The sequence below is a fragment of the Ornithodoros turicata genome, chromosome 2 (assembly GCF_037126465.1).
Source record: "Ornithodoros turicata isolate Travis chromosome 2, ASM3712646v1, whole genome shotgun sequence".
In the NCBI taxonomy this organism is placed as follows: domain Eukaryota; kingdom Metazoa; phylum Arthropoda; class Arachnida; order Ixodida; family Argasidae; genus Ornithodoros; species Ornithodoros turicata.
In genome coordinates, this window is record NC_088202.1 from 19585566 (window position 1) to 19602236 (window position 16671).

Sequence of the window (16671 nt, forward strand, 5' to 3'; positions counted from 1 at the left end):
GCTCGATAAGCTTTGGACTGAGGTTGCGGAGAAATGTGGAACAAGTACGTATTTTAATAATACCAAGAAGCATGTCAAAAAAGGGGCACAGGAATGAGGTCACATTGTCTCACAACAGAATTTTTCGTTCAGTTCGTCACGGGTCAGGCTTCACACATCGTTAAAAAAGTTCTTGAAGTGATTGCGCACTTCAACGGCTTCGGCAGAAGCACCATGATTCCTTCTTCCCGTTGGGGCCCTGGAAAGTACGTCCCCGGCATGGTGAAGATCCACGTTTTCCTTGTCAATAACGACGTTATGCAGGACACAGGCTGCCTTAACTGCCCACTCCGCTATGCCCACATTCGTCTCAATTGACTTTCGCAGTATTCTCCACTTTCCAGCGGCAATGCCAAAAGCACATTCAATGGTCTTCCTTGCTCTAGAAAGGGCTACGTTGAACTTCTCTTTTGCTGGGTCAAGGGTTCTTCTTGCGTACGGCTTCATCAGATGCTTGAGCAATGGGTAGGCTTCGTCACCGATGAATACAAAGGGTGCCGCTACGTTGCTATCCGGGAGGCCTCTGTCTTCGGGGATGCCAAGTGTACCCTTTGTAATCCTGTCGTACAACGCTGAGGTCCTAAAAATGCCTCCATCGCTTTCCTTCCCGTAAGATCCGACCTCAATGAAAATGAATCTGTACTCTGCGTCGCTGACGGCTTGCAGGACTATCGAGAAATAGCTCTTGTAGTTGAAAAACATAGTTCCGGACCATTTTGGAGATAGTATCCGGATGTGTTTGCCGTCTATGGCTCCGGCACAATTTGGGAATCCCCACTTCCGGTAAAAGTTGTGAGCAATTTCTCTGAAGCCTTCCGCGGTTGGTGGCTTCATATGGAGTGGCTGTAAGACTTTCCACAGCAGTGGTAACATCTGTTTGACGATATCCGAAACTGTTGTATGCCCGAGTCGAAATTCTGCTGCCAGACTTGCATAGGAGTTTCCGGTTGCTAAAAACCTGAAAACGAAAAGAACTGGTAGAAAGCTACTCAGAGTCACACCAAAAACGTTCCTTTCTGTCATTTTTTCAGCAATAGCCGAAGCTAAAGGCAAATGGAAGACGTTGCGCCAGCTGTTCAAGGACAAATACCAATCTCTGCCAAAGCCGTCATCGGGAGACCCAGCCCCCGAGGACGCTGTACAGTGGCAGTACTTTCGGTCTCTACTTTTCTTGCGTGACATTTTTGAGCCAAGGGAAAAAAGTGGAAACCTTAGCTTCACCGATCCAGCGCAAGGGGATACTGAAGCGCGTGATGAAAACCTCGACAGTGACCAAGAGGCTGATGCGAGCTCCCGCCCGCTAACACCAACCTCAAGCTGCAGCACCCCGGTGCTCCCTCAGTCTCAACCGACATCGACTGCATGCCCACCGATCCGTTCGACTCCCATTCCACAGATGCCGACAAGCTCACTTGTCCACAGGAAGAGGACGCGGCCCACTGATTTAATTGGTAGCGAGCTCGTCGGAATTGAAAAAGAAAAGTTACGATTACGTAAAGAAAAGGAGTCCCAGTCGGCTGCGAGACAGGATGAAGATATTGCGTTTTTCACATCCCTTCTTCCTCACGTGAGATGTATGACACCCGTAAATAAGATGATATTCAGAATTGACGTTCAACGACTTGTGATGGAACGGGCATACGGATCTGGTTACGGACCAACAGGCACGTACCATACAGACGGAGGGAGAACGGTTCCTGAGGGCCACGGGTTCAGTGATCCTTATCACCCATCGTCGTACTTTTGTAGGGGAGAATATTCAACTCCGCCAGTAACACCAGTGTACTCCAGTCCCCGCTCGGCAACTGTGGTCTCCCGCCAATCCCCATCAAACAGTGGGCCAGCGCCGTCACAAGGGATTGCCTTCTTCGACGGCAGTTGCACTCAGCTGTCGCAACCCAGAACGTGGCAGAGCCAAGAGTAATGCCGTAGCTATGCCGTCTCTATTTTGTTCGCAGTAAAAGCTCGTCTGCTGTTTGTAATTCTGCTCTTGTCTTCTGGTTCCGTTGTTGGTCGCAAAGGGTACGCGGGAGGAAAGGATATACATTTACTACAGGAATGAAAGGTCTGCCAGATCGTTAGGCATATGTTGTCTTCACCGCAAAAAAAAAAAAAAAAAGCTGTAGACGTCATGCAGCAGCTATCTAAATTCCGTTAAAGATACGAGGAAACGAATAAAAAGTCAATGGTATCTACGATGCGAACATTTACAAGCCACGGGATATATCCACCTACTCCCCAACGTACTGCTTCAGATTATGACTTTTCCTGTCGCTCAGTATGTATTCCTTTCAAGCTTTAATAAACACAATTGCCGTCAGTAAACGCAAATAAGCAGTACAATAAACAGTAGCATAAATTCATATAAACTAAAATGCATGAAGCAACCTACCTTAATGTAACTACGAGCCGCTCCTCGACAGATATAGGGTTCACGACGTTTGGAGGGATATTCAGCTGCATTTCCACTTCAGGTGTCATCATGTTCAGTATGTACTCGAATGTGGACAGTGACATCCTGACGTGTTCAGAGAACCTTTCGGGATAGGTCTTCAAGCGCTGAAAATACGTGTGAAAATAGCCTTCTTTAGGGCGTTCTTGATTCAAAGGGTGAACTCCATATCTTCTGGCTTTCCTCCTTGACGCGAACCATAACTTGACCGCAAGAGAGTCCGAACTGTCGCTGTCAGATGAAGAAATCATACTTCCACAGTGAACGCTGCTAGGCGACTGATATAGCGAAAGCGAGCAGCATCTTGAGCAATCTGCAGGGTAAACGCACCCTAGCGGTTAAGCGAGCAGCGATGTGCTTGAAGCTGCAGCGAGCAGCGAGCAGCGATGCTGCAGCATAAATGTGCCCTTAGTTTCAAGAGTCTGTTCAAGGTCTTCCACCTACCCGTCCACCCCTATTGTACTCGACTTTCAGTACATTGTGCTTCCTGGGTGGGTTTAAGCAGAGACAGATTAGTTCGCGGCTGCCGCTTTAAAAACAGATCCGATGGAGTATGTCCTGTTATCGAGTGAGGCGTGTTCCGGTATGCTAACAAGACCGCATCTAATCTTTCCTGCAAGGTATCATTGGAACGGTCGCGGTGACCTTGCAATCCAGAGTATTGCAATGCAAAGTACGTGCTTATCCAGAGCAATTTTTCTTGTCTGCACGAGCCTCTCTGCTGTACCATTTGATGGCGGGTGATAAGGGGGACTCCGGATGTGACGAATTCCGTAGGTTCTCATGTACTCGGCGAATTCGTCTGGTGTAAATTTGGGACCGTTATTACTCACCAACTGCTCTGGAAAACCATAAGCCGCAAACACCGGTCTTAACTTTACAATTGTTTTCGTCGTTGATGTAGATGTCATTCGAAAGACCTCTGTCCATTTAGAAAACGAATCAACCAGCACCAGAAAGGTGTCGGGGGTTTTCATCGTAAAATCAACACGTACCCTTTCCCAACACTTGGCGGGAAAGGACCACTGCTGCAGAGGCGCCCTTTGTGCAGAGGGCTGCATTGCCTGACAAATCGCACAGTCACGTATATGCTTTTCAACGTCACAGTCAATCCCGGGCCACCAAGCATAGCTTCGCGCTAACATTTTCATGGGAGACATTCCGGGACGTTTCTCATGCATTTTCCTATACATTAGCACTTGTATCCTTAGTTTCTCAGGCACCACAACCCTTCCGCCCCAGATTAGGCATCTCTGTTCGGTGGACAGTTCATTCCTTCGTGTCCAGTAGGGACCTAACTTCTGGTCCTTGATTTGACATGGCCATGCTCTTAACGAAGTCCATAACCCTTACTAGTGTGCTATCCCACTTTGTGGCCTTGGTCATGACATCTGCTGTTACATCTGTGACATCTGTTGAGTTGATTGAAATACAGCTAGACACTCACGTGTGTCCTCCGGCTGGTCACTAGTATCTGGTATTGGCAGACGTGACAGGGCATCGGCTGCTTCCAGGCTTTGTCCTCGGCGGTGTTTCAGACGGTGGTTGAACGCCGACATCAAAAGTGCCCACCGACGAATTCAAGCAGCTACAAAAGCTGGGACTCCCTTCTCATGTCCGAGGATGCCCAGTAGTGGTTGATGATTGTTGAAGATGAGACAGGACAGAGAGGGATGACGATGTGTTTATTCCGTTAGAAGGAACTAGAATGAACGCGACGTCTGTCACGCGAGTGTCACAGACAATGAGTCATCATCTTCTTTGTTGACAGTAGAATGTTGACATAACATTCAACAGCTTGCCGCCCGCGAAGAAGCAGAATCGTTTGGCCGTTGTAGCTGTGAAGACTCAATCTTATAGAGATGTTGCACTGGTCTTCTGAGTGTGGTCCGAGAGGATGTCCTCAACAGACATACCCTGATCCTTCCATCGGAGCCCGGGAAAACCTTCTCCACGGCCCCCATTCTCCATTGTAGCCTGGTTCGGTTCGGTTCTTCGATGAGAACAACGTCACCGACACTCACATCAGTCCCTTTTAAGCCCTCTGAGTGATGTGCAGAACGAAGCTCGCTGAGATATTCTCTCTGCCATCTTTCCCATACCAATGCAAGGCGTTGTTGGCGCATCCTCCATGTGTTCCTCATTAACTCCGTTGACTGGAGGGCATCCTGTAGTGCATCTTCGGGAGTGGTTGATGTCATTGCAGCCTGCGCTAGTAGTCGTTTTCCAGTAATCATGTCAGCCGGTGTCAATGGCGTGGGCTCTGTGTGTTCGTTATAGACGTACGTGATCGGTCTGGAATTAATCATGGCCTCCACTTCGGTGAGTAGTGTTTCCATCTCGGCGAAATCTATAATTGTCCTGGATAGAGTCTTTCGAATTGCGGATTTTACCGAGCGTATCAACCGCTCATAGAATCCACCACACCACGGAGCCCGCTCTGCTATAAAACGCCACATGATTGCTCTGATGGCCGTATAGTCTTGAATGATGGGAGCTCTCATTACACTCCATAGCGCGCCAAGCTCTTTAGCTGCTCTCTTGAAAGCCTTTGCGTTATCACTATAAACTGTATGGCAATTTCCTCTACGAGCTGTGAATCTGCGAAACGCCTGTAGAAACTTGTTCGCTGACATGTCCTCACAGAGTTCGATATGTACGGCTCTGGTGACCGCACGCGTGAACACGACAATGTATCCCTTTTGGTACGATTTAGTTCTGCGTTTCAGCGTTAGAGGCCCGGCGAAGTCGACGCCGACGACTTCAAAAGGGTGACACATTGTTATGCGTTCAGCCGGTAGTTGAGCATCCACTTGTGTTAAGTGCCTAGAATCGTTCTTCTTACATGTTGTACAATTCCTTATGACTCGCTCGATTTGTTGCCGTGCCTTCATCATCCAAAATCTTTCTCTGACCTGGACGAGTGTATCTCGTACCCCAGAATGCAGTACCTGACGGTGCGATGCCAATATCAAGAGGTCGCCGTAGTAGGAGTGTGCTGGGATGAGAATGGGGTGACGCTTTGCAAATGACTGCTGACTTGAGCGCAGACGTCCGCCGACTCTCAAAATGTCGCTGTCGTCCACGAATGGCCTGAGATTTCGGTGCTTGGATGACTCGCGAATGGGCCTCCCCCTTTTTAAACAGCTGATCTCGTCTGTGAATGCCGAACTCTGCACTATCCTGATCCAATAATTTTGTGCTTTCTCGACTTCTTCCGCCGACAGCGGCCCTACCTGCACATTCGTTCTCCTTGAGTTAGCTATGAAGCGTAGCACCCATGCTGTCATCCGGTGAAGGAAATTTAAGTTGCTGAATCTTCCCACATCCACTATGGGATTTGCTGTCTCTTGATTCGATTGCAACACTACATGGTGCACTTCTAAGCTCTCGACTATAGATGAACTGTCCGGCGAGGGCCACATATGACGTGAAACTTGTAACCATGACGGTCCTTTCCACCACAGGTCAGAGTTCAGTAATTGTCTCGGCGCTATGCCTCTGATTAAGTGGTCGGCTGGGTTCGTATTGCTCGACACATATTGCCAATGTTCCTTCCCAACGCTTTGCTGAATTTCAATTACCCTATTGCAGACAAATTTCGTCCAACGTACTGGATCGCCCTTAATCCAATGTAGCATGATCATCGAATCAGTCCAGAAGTAATTCAGAGTCTTCAGTTTAAAGTTGTCCCTCAAGTACGTTGAAAGGCGTGCCGCCATCAGTGCTCCTAGGAGCTCTAGTCGAGCGAGCGTCATCTCTTTGATGGGAGCAATCCTAGATCTTGCCATTAGCAGTTCTGTCCGGTATCCTGTCGAGTCATGCTTGAGGCGTAAATAGACCACGGTCCCGTAGGCAGCAGGACTTGCATCCGAGTAGAAATGCAACTCTAACACGGCCTGCTCCGAGTCTGTCATGCCATAATACCGTGGAATTTGTACATCTGTGAGGAGGGTGAGTTGGCTGTACCAGTCGCGCCACCTTTCATTGAGGTCACTTGGTAGTGGCGTGTCCCAACGCAGCTCTCTTTTCCAGATGGATTGCAGTATCAGTTTTCCGGTGACAGTATACGGTAGAATGAACCCCAGTGGATCATATATCTGCGCAATTTTACACAAGGCCTGTCGCTTTGTAACATTCGGAGTTTGCATGTCACCTTCTCCTGTGCCATGTATGGGTAACGATAGGGTATCTTTGGCCTGGTCCCATGGCACTCCAAGAACTTTCGTAGTTGTGGGCAGCAAGATTGCGTCCTCTTCCTTTCGAAATCTGTCGCGCATTACCTTGCTGTTTGAACCCCATTTCTGTAGTTTCATGGAGGCGTGACGAAAAATCTCTTGTGTTTCAGCGTATCTCTGCGCTGCCTCTTCAATATTCCTGGCCCCCAACACCACATCATCCACGTAAATAGAGTTCTCTAGGGGGCCCACAGTCTCCGGATATGGGTTACCCAGACAACACGAAATTGTCCTATAAATGTTACTGGGATGTCACATTGGGGATGTTGCGGACATCCCGGGGATGTTCCAAACACAGCCTAAACTTGTCCCAAAAATGAAAAAAATGAGACACCGAGAAATGTTTCAGCAGATCCTGTGGATGTCCTCGAGGGATGTGCATCAGACATGAATGGGATATCGCTGAGAAGCCCTTCCCTCTCGTGCCGTCCCCGTTTTAGTGTTGTCCTTTCCACTTTTTAAGCTATATAACGTATTATAAGCACTGCAAGCAACATGCTCACACGTTGAGTAAACATGACAACATTTTATTGTTCCTTTGAGTTACATCTGTCATCATCCAGCAAGTTGACCATTAATACTATGAAGCTAATAAAATATCACAGTTCCAACAAATACAAACACTTGTACGGGGTTATAACTATTCCCTGTAAACACTGAAGAATCCAAATGAGGGGATAGCAGCTGCCGCTTCTAAAGAAATCTAAAGCTCCAAATAGATTGTTAAAATTGCCCTCTGTAAAAACACTAAAGGGTTCCCAACCCGAAAAGGGTCAAATGGTGAGGTAGCAGAAGTTAAGCTCATTATAAGCAAGTATAGGCATTATAATATGCAACTGCAACATTCATGATATCCCTTCTGCATCACACCGCAGCGTCGGACTTCGATAATGCAACTTGCAACAAGAAAAGGCAGTGCAAAAGTTCAAATAGGATGTTGTAAGTAACGACAGGTACTGAAAATTTTACCTGATATTTTATTATGTTACCTCGTAGAGGCGCATTTCTGGCTTGGATAGCTGAGGAAAGAGCGGAAGCTGAGGCAGAGGTATGGCGAATACGGCTGACTGCAATTCAATAGTTTCAATGCACCGTACGCTATCGCCTTTGCGTACATAAGAAATAGTGTGGTGGTTCTGTGCAATGCGTGAAGCTTTCTCTATGTTTTGCTCGTGCACAGAACCAGCAACGCTACCTCTTGCGTACGCAAATGCGGTAACGTATGATCCACTAAAACTCACTATTCATACACAGGAAATGAAATGTACAGGTGAATATGCAACAATGGTATAAATGCAAGACATACCACAAGCCCGTAGACTATATAAAAAATTCAAAAAAAATTATGTGAGTGTGGAAGGAAATTGTTCAAACGAAACAACAAACAAAACAGTCCAAACTAACAAAATAGCACAAACTGGAATGTTCCTGGTACAGGATGTGGGGCAGTTCAACTGCGCTTCTGGTCTGGGCAGCCGAAGGAAGAGCAGAAGTAGAGATGGAGCGAATACGACTCACTGCAAGACAACCATACAAAGGGAGTTAAATGTACAGGTGAATATGCAACGGTGCCAAAAATGGGAGATGTATCACAAGAACGTGAAACTTGCTCTCAAACATGATGTGGCAGAGTATAGGCCAAAACTGATCTTTTGTCAGCGGAAGTCCATTGACGTTCATAATTATCGCAATTTCGTATAGTATTTGACTTAGTCCCTCCAGTGCACACCTCTTGCCAAACCGAATCTTCCATTCCTTCCACACCGGATGCAAAACGTGGGGTTCGTAGCAGGACGTTGCTACCACAAGCTGATGGGAGATCGATAAATGACGGCTGCGTCTTCAGCAATTTCAACACTTTTGTCAGATCTACATGTGACACAGACGATGCAAGCGCCCACAACCTCGGCCGCTCTTCAAAGTTAGCATGCAAAGGAACACTGGATGGGGAAGCGTCTCCTTCGTATTCTTGGTTCTGATAACTCGATTCCATTGATGTTTTACTCAACACGGTGTCAACGTTGTGAAAGGGTAATAGACTCGAAACCGTGAAAATGTTAGCTGGCACAGCCGTGTTCTCAACGGACACAGAACGCATTTCATATCTTCGAAGGGCACGTTTTGGAGGAAGTAAAAGCAGCAAGTGAGGGCACATTAATTGCTGATAAGTTTCCTTGCACCGCTTTCCGTAAGTGACGGTGAAATGTTTGTCTACATGTCTTCATAGTGAAATACCTGTCAAGACTATGCAGCCCACAATCCGAACATGTCACCTCGTCTAAGCAACCGGGAGACGCGCTTTGTGTTTCAGATGCATCTGCCTGACGTGGTCATGATGGGTCTGCACCCGCAATAGTAGTCACATAACAATGCAATTCAAGAGTGCGGAAAGTTTAAATATACTTACTTTTGCTTGCCATTGCTAACGACAGTTCCGTAGCAGAGTCGCATCACAATGGACGCCCGAGCGGCCTCCTTCCCGCCGCTTTCCGTACTGCTCATCGCCGAACGTCCCAATTTGGCATCCACAGGGCGATTTCGCGGATTTCAAATGCTGCGTTTCAAACGCACATCCTACCAATGTACTAGATACATCGCCTGTGGGACTGCGGATGTTGGGACCTGTTTGGGATGTCCCTACAAAGTTTCGTGTTGTCTGGGTAGCGTTCGATCGCAGATGATGGCGTAAAGTCGCTGCCAGAAGAAAGGTGCTAGGCGTGGTCCCAAATGTTACCCTAGACATTCTCCACGTCTCAAGTTTCGGTAGCGGCTGCCCTTGCTGTAGGGTTGTTTCGTACCATAAATATCTCAGTGCGTCTCTATCCTCTTCCCGTACGACTATCTGTAGAAACGCCTTCTGAACATCGGCTATTAGAGCCACAGGATGTAGCCGGAAATTAAGAAGAACAGCCACGATGGACGGGTTTAAGTCTGGGCCAGGGTGCAAGTTCTCATTCAGCGAATGCGTATGAACTTGAAACTCTTGATACTCTTGAAAACGCTGTAGCACTTGTTCAAGGTTAACGTTGTGCTTCTTCCGTAGCTTCGCCTCCAACGATGACATCATCGATATAACACCCCACCTTGGCAATTCCCGTCAGCACGTGGTCTATAAGGGACTGAAAAATGGCCGGAGCGCTAGCAATACCGAAAGGCAGTCTTTGACACCCAAATAACCCCATTGGGTATTGGGTATACTCTACCGGTTCGTTAGATTTCTACCCATTTTAACCCCATTGGGTATTAACAGTCAAGAAAGGGCGACATTCTGGGCCGATTGCAACTTGCTGGTCGGCGGATGTTAGGTCCAGCACTGAAAACACCTTGCATCTCGTACGCGACGCAAACAGGTCCTCCGGGTGTGGCAGTGGGTAGTAATCTGTTCTTAACACGAGATTGATGGTGACTTTGTAATCTGTATAAAGTCTTACTGCGTCCCCTGTCTTATTAGGAACAACCACCAGTGGCGTCGGCCATTCACTTTGTGACGCACGTTTAATAATGCCGGCTTCCTCCAAATTGTTTAACTCTTGGGCTACTTTGTGTCCAGACGGCAAAAGACATGCGCCGGGGTTTGCAGAAAACGAGGACTGCTCCTTCCTTCATTAAGATTTTTGCTTCATACTTCTCGATTCTGCCGGGTTGTGATGAAAACACAACTGGAAGGTTGCGATGCAGTTCGTTCACAAGATCATCTACGCTGACCGAGAAAATGTCTTTCCAGTTCAATTGGAGCTTTTCCAATCAGTCTCTTCCTAGAAAGACCGAAAATCCATGGTCATCATGAAAATCATGGTCCATGGTTTTCCATGGTCTTTCACGATGTAGACTGGTAAAACACGACTCCTTCCTTCGTAGTTAACGTTTACATCCGCTTTTCCTTTCACTGCGATATGTTCACCTGAGTAGGTCTTCAAGCATACTGAAGTCGGCCGGCGCCGTAAATGAGAAAAATGACGTTCGAAACGTGCTGCTGGTATAAGTGACACGGCGACACCCGTGTCGATCTGCATAGTGACAGGCTGCCCTTCGACGTTCATAGACACCGTATAATTAGGCTATTTGCCGTCCGCGGTGTAAACTCGTACTGCGTAGCAGTTCAGTTCATCACTTTCATTGTCGGACACGGACACATATTCAATTCCTTAGCTTATTCGCGGATTTCTTTTCTCTCGTCCCTGCGAGCACATTTTTTGCAGATGCCCTTTTTCTTTACAGCGATTACAACGGTACCCCTTGTACTAGCATTCTTGTTGTATGATACGCGCCTTATCGTATCATGTTGTTTACCTTGATGGTATAAAGGTGGAAGTGTGGGGGCGTGTACCGCTTCCGTCAGAGTGGTATTTAAGTGTTATCGACAGAGAATAAAGCTTCCTTTTTTTCCCCGGCTCGCAACCGGCCTCACGGTACGCTCTTGTTACGTCGAGCCGTCCTGACGGGACGACACATAACATAACATGGTGTCAGAACCAGTTGGAAAGACTTAGTCACGCCCACAGTCCACGGAAACTACGCGCCTCCAGCATGGCCAACGCAGAAGTATCTGCAACAACGTCAGCAGCGCTGACGACCTCTTTCCGGATGGACCCGCCGGAGGGCTTCAACTTTTCGTCGCCAAATGAGTGGACAGCCTGGAGAACACGTTTCCAACGCTTCCACACGGTTTCGGGCCTCAGCCAGCAATCGGAACGACAGCAGGTGGACGCATTAGTCTACATCATGGGGCGACAAGCTGAAGACGTCTTTCAGACATTTAAGCTCACGTCAGAACAAGCTTCGAACTTCGATCATGTGCTAGAAAAGTCCGAGAAGTATTTTCTCCCTCGGAGGAATGTCATATATGAACGTGCCGTGTTCAACAGCAAAGTGCAAGCAGAAGCAGAATCAGTTGATGATTTTGCGACATCACTTTACAAGCTGGCGGACACATGTGAGTACGGTAGCCTGAACGAAGAGCTGTTACGTGACCGTTTTGTGGTTGGACTTCGTGATAAACGACTTTCGGAGAAGCTGCAGTTAGATTCAACGCTAACATGGGCAAAGGCTTTGACAACGGCACGCCAATACGAGAGCGTAAAGCTTCAACAAGCAGAAATGCACCCAGTCGCCGATGATGCTGAGCTTTCTCATATCACTATCAAGCGCGACAAGACTCTTGCCAAGACTTCAAGGGCGCCGAAAGAACACATTCAACAGCCTTCTTCAGCCAATGACCGTAAGTTGAACTCCAGCAAGCAACGAACGTGCGCAAGATGTGGACGCACTTCTCACCCTAGAACCGACTGCCCAGCAAAGAACTCGACATGTAATAAGTGTCACAAACGAGGTCACCTTGCTGCTGTTTGTCATTCAGGAAGACCATCAGTCGCAGTGCAGGGGTTCCTCGGAATTGCATCATTATCTACACCATCATCGAAATGGGACCGTAACGTTTCTGTCAACGGGGTACCCGTACCATTTTGGATAGATACGGGAGCAGATAAATCCGTCATATCAGAAACATGTCTCAAGAGACACTTTCCAGAACTGACTTTGCGCCCACATCATCGCACACTATGTGGGCCCGATGGAAAGCAACTGGAAGTAGTCGGGGTGACTACACTGAACATTGTCTGTCAGGATAGGGCGTCCGACCAGAACGTCTTCGTCATCCATAATCTGAAGAAAAACCTGCTAGGCAAGCCGGTAATTATAAAGCTACGTTTACTTGGCCAGCTGGGCAGCGTCGAAGCGAACCCAAGGGATCCAAAAGCAGACTACCCACATCAATTCCGGGGACTCGGAATACTGCATGGCGATTATCATCTCCGTCTTTTCAGCCATACCTTTTGCGGTAACCTCGCCAAGAAGGGTTCCGCTGCCTTTATATGACTCAACACGCCAGGAGTTGAAAGACATGGAACGTCTAGGGGTAATATCAAGAGTCCAAGAGCCGACCGAATGGTGCGCGCCAATGGTCATAGTACCCCAAAAAAAATGGTAAGGTGCGTGTTAGTAGTAATGAATGACCACGTCTATCCGGAAATGCTACAAGGCTTCTGGACATGTTTAATTAGCAATTAGAGCTAATTGGGACCCCCCACATTAATCAGCACCCTCCAGGGAGTTATTACACTAATTGGGGAGCGTCTAACTCATGTCCAGACCACCCTGTGCGTTTCCGGATAGTCGTGGTCATAAAAAAGAAAAAAGAGATAGAAACAAAGTGGAGAGAAACAATTTATTCGAAAATCAACGATGCCGTTGCGAAGAAACCGCTCCGGAAGACCCGAGTGACCAGCGCCCGCCATGTTGGCAGTTGTCGGCGACGGGTAGTTGCATAGATCGACGACATCTGGCCACTTAGTTGCAAGGCATCACACCAGATGGCGCCACCATCATAGCTCTAGGCGAGAAAGACAGAACAAGATGCTAGCGCCAGGTAAAAATGTCAACACTGCTGAACAAGTCTAGGCATGCAAGAGAAAAGGTTTAACCGCTACTGCTAAACAGAAAACAGTACACATCGGGGAAAAGGCTTAGGGGGAGCGATCGCTTATGCCTAACCACAGCGCCTCAACACTATACACCTAACACAAGGCGGGAACCGCTAAACGTGCGTCAACAAGGAGAAAAGGCTTGGTCACTGCTGAACAAGTCTAAACATGCGAGAAATGGCTTAACACGAGCACAGTCAAACATCGGCAAATCACTCGTTGGTCACCGCTAAACACGGGGGGCACGGCAAACATTCGAGAAAAGGAGCGCGGTAAATCACTCACCTTTTCCCCTGCGGTGACTGCTCATCAGCCAGGCAGAAACTGAGCGGCCCTATCGAAAATGTGTCTAAGAGACCTCTCAAAATTTCCTGAGAGGTCTGAGAGGACCTTTCAAAAAATCTTGAAAGGTTTGGTAGGACCTTTCAGGCAGCACAGAGGAGTCTGAGAGGACCTTTTAGAGAAAATCTGGAAGACGTTGTAGAATCATTCATGTTGCCCTGAGGGATTTGGGGGGACCTCTCAGACAGCTTCGCGACAGTGCGTCGTGCAACACCTCTCAGAGCATGTTCCTACATGTTTTCCGCGCCGCGGGACATGCTACCTCGTCCGCTTTGGGAAATAGTTCGCAAGATTTCACATGTATGTACATTATTCCTCCAAGGAACACGTGCCGTTTGTTGTTCCCCCTTGAAGCTATTGTTCTTGCAATCAGTGCATTATTGCACTGCACGTAAGTGGAAGCGTTTCGGCCAGTCGCCAGCGGTTCAACAAGTCTGTTTTGAAATGTTGAAGTGTGAGGACGTCGGCCGTGGATCGCAAGTAATTTGCGTTTTGTCTTCAGGATTCTAACTGTTTTTGAGGTATGTAGACGATGTGTCAAATATACTTTTGTGACAGTGAGTGACAGGCATTCCTGTTCACTTTACGCTATTACCACTGTTCGCAGACACGCATTATGTGCGCCGATAGGAAGATTACCAACCACATTAGGTTACCAACGGCGCTTTGTGCCAAACGGTATGTTATATATTTCGATGCCTACACACTGACTTACACTGACATTTTGAAATTGTATTTCTTACAGATGAATCTCGTACGAAGCGACAGGTGGTGAGAACCCAAGGTGATGAGAACCCAATCTCGCCAGTTAGTTGGCATCTTACGCAAGCAACTAGAAACTAGACGGTGCATTGCGACTCCCCAAGTATACGTAAAACAGACGAGCTTGATCACCGAGAAGCTGAGCTCCTCAAGAATATTTTTCATCGCCGCTGAACGGATATTGCGAATATGTGTCCCATGAGTTCACGCTTTGTGGAATACCAGAGTATGTGTTGATGATGACTTGTATGCCTTTGTAGACATGTAAGTGCTAAATCTAGTTTTTGTTGCTGCTAGTTACCGTTTCGTGTAGTTTCTTGCGAGCGATCCTTCAACAAATATTAGATATTCACAATTCTGCAAGACATTTGAAATAACTATTAGATAATCTGATAGCAGTGTGCATGCCTTGAGTGTGTCTGTACAATCGAAGGACCTCAATATATGTGGAGTTTTGTGACATGCACTTGTCTGTATCTATCTCTAGTGTATCATAGCACTGTACGAGTATGATTGTACCTCTCCGACGACAGGTGCAGCGTAGACGGCGAAATTGAACATTGATGTTCCGATGTCAGTTCTGGGCATTAGCTTCTGAGAGGTCCTGATAGGTCCTGTCAATCCGAGAGGTCCTCTCAGCCTTAGAGGTCCACCAGCCTGAGAGGACCTCTCAGTCCTATAACACATTAGACCTGAGGGGTCTTTTCACTAGGGGGGTGCAGGGACTGCAGAGCAACCGAGCACACGTCTGCTCTCTGTGACAGCCAGAAGAAACTGAGCGAGCGCGAGGACTGCAGAGCAACCGAGCACACATCTGCTCTCCGCGACAGCCAGCGAGCAACTGACTGAGGCGACGCGCTGCGGCAGCTATGCGCGCGCGCGCGCACCTAGCGCCCTCTGCTCCACCCGATCGCGCATGCGCGCGCGCACTCCTAGCGCCCTCTGCGCCGCCCGTCCGACCACGGGTAGTTTCAGTGTGGGCTCTCTGCTCCTCCCGCTGCGCGCGCGCTCCTAGCGGCGACGGGTGGCTTCTGAGTTTCGGTTTTGCTCTCCTTTCTTTGCGCGCGCGTTTATCTGTATAAAGGCACCGTGCTCGCGTCATCAATACGTGAAGATGTTCAGCTACCACTCGTTACAAAATTATTCCCGCACCCACGCTTCTTGGGAAGAAATGGAGAAGGAATGTTTCAGCAGCGAAAGTCCCCGTAACGAGCTCGTCATCACTGCTTTTCGCTACGTGATAGACAAGGTAGGCTTTGGCAATATAGGAGAGATCTCGCCGGGGCCGCCGTAGGAGATAGTGCGTCGGATTCAAGCCCGTTACAAGAACGTCTGCATAACGGTTCCGGACGGACCCCTGGGACTAATGAGCGAGTTTGTGAGTCTGGTCAACGCAGAATTCAACTACATCGCTGCAGACATCGTGGACCTTCTCGCTCGTGCCATCGCTCATATCAAGCACGCCCTGCGGAAGCAGTGACATTTGCAAGCAGTCTACATCGCCAACTTGGTCATTGATTTATTGAAATACCGATTGGTTATTGACATGCAACGCATTAAACAGTCCGAATAACTATCCGACCTATCGTCCGTCGCTACTGGCTTCTCCACACATCCCTCGACGTCACGGTGACCGGCGACGACGAGCGTCGGGTCAGCACGTTGGAAGATCGCCTCGCAAGCGTCTTGTGTATATCGTGAAAAAATAAATAGACTATTTTACAAAACGAGTTCGCTCACGAGGAGACGTTTTATTGTTTCGTCATTCTGTTCGAGGTTACAGGAAAACATCGATACACAATTTTTCAAGCTGTAGCGTTTCGACATGCGCGTGGCTACATAGATACAAAAAAGCCCGCAGTAAGGCGAAAAAGGTGATTGAATACACTTGTCGTTATACTCGTCCACTGCAGGTAAACTCCTTCGAAGGTTTGCTTCGATGGGGGGAAGTTCGTAGCTGTCAAAATACACGGCAGACCCGTCCTAGGTTTTCAGGTAGAGCATCCAGTGCTGCCCGCGCTTTCTTCACTCTTCCGTATTTATGATTAAATAAGCTTGCGTAAAACGAAGGCTTCGTCGGAAGCGCAAATGCCTCTCAGCATGGAGGAAGCGAGGGGGTTCAGGGACACGAGTTCCAAAATGTCGCTCTCGTACATCTTTTCTATGGGAAGGTGACCGCACGGTCCTTCTCGACGCACATGAGCTTGGGACACTCGGAAATCATGAGGACGGTGACCGCGTGTGGAAGGGCGTTAGCGAACGTTTCCTTTTCGCCACTCGTTCAAATGCGAAGGAGAAAAACACCTGTCCACGTCCAAGTTGAAGTAGAGAAGGAACCCGTTTGTTGTAAATCGCTCGT

At 48.1% G+C, this 16671-nt stretch overlaps 2 protein-coding genes across 2 annotated transcripts in view; one reads left to right on the top strand and one right to left on the bottom strand.

Annotated features, from left to right (window-relative positions):
- The window catches only part of LOC135383188 (uncharacterized), a 79632-nt gene that overhangs the window by 13742 nt on the left and 49219 nt on the right, over nt 1-16671 (top strand). The gene's annotated exons all lie outside the window — the stretch shown is intronic.
- On the bottom strand, nt 151-2762 carry LOC135386404 (uncharacterized). Its single transcript, XM_064616318.1, has 2 exons — nt 2432-2762; nt 151-997 (listed from the first exon to the last, which is right to left on the bottom strand). Exons 1-2 carry the CDS (start codon nt 2740-2742, stop codon nt 151-153), a joined length of 1158 nt encoding a protein of 385 aa, XP_064472388.1. The 5' UTR covers nt 2743-2762.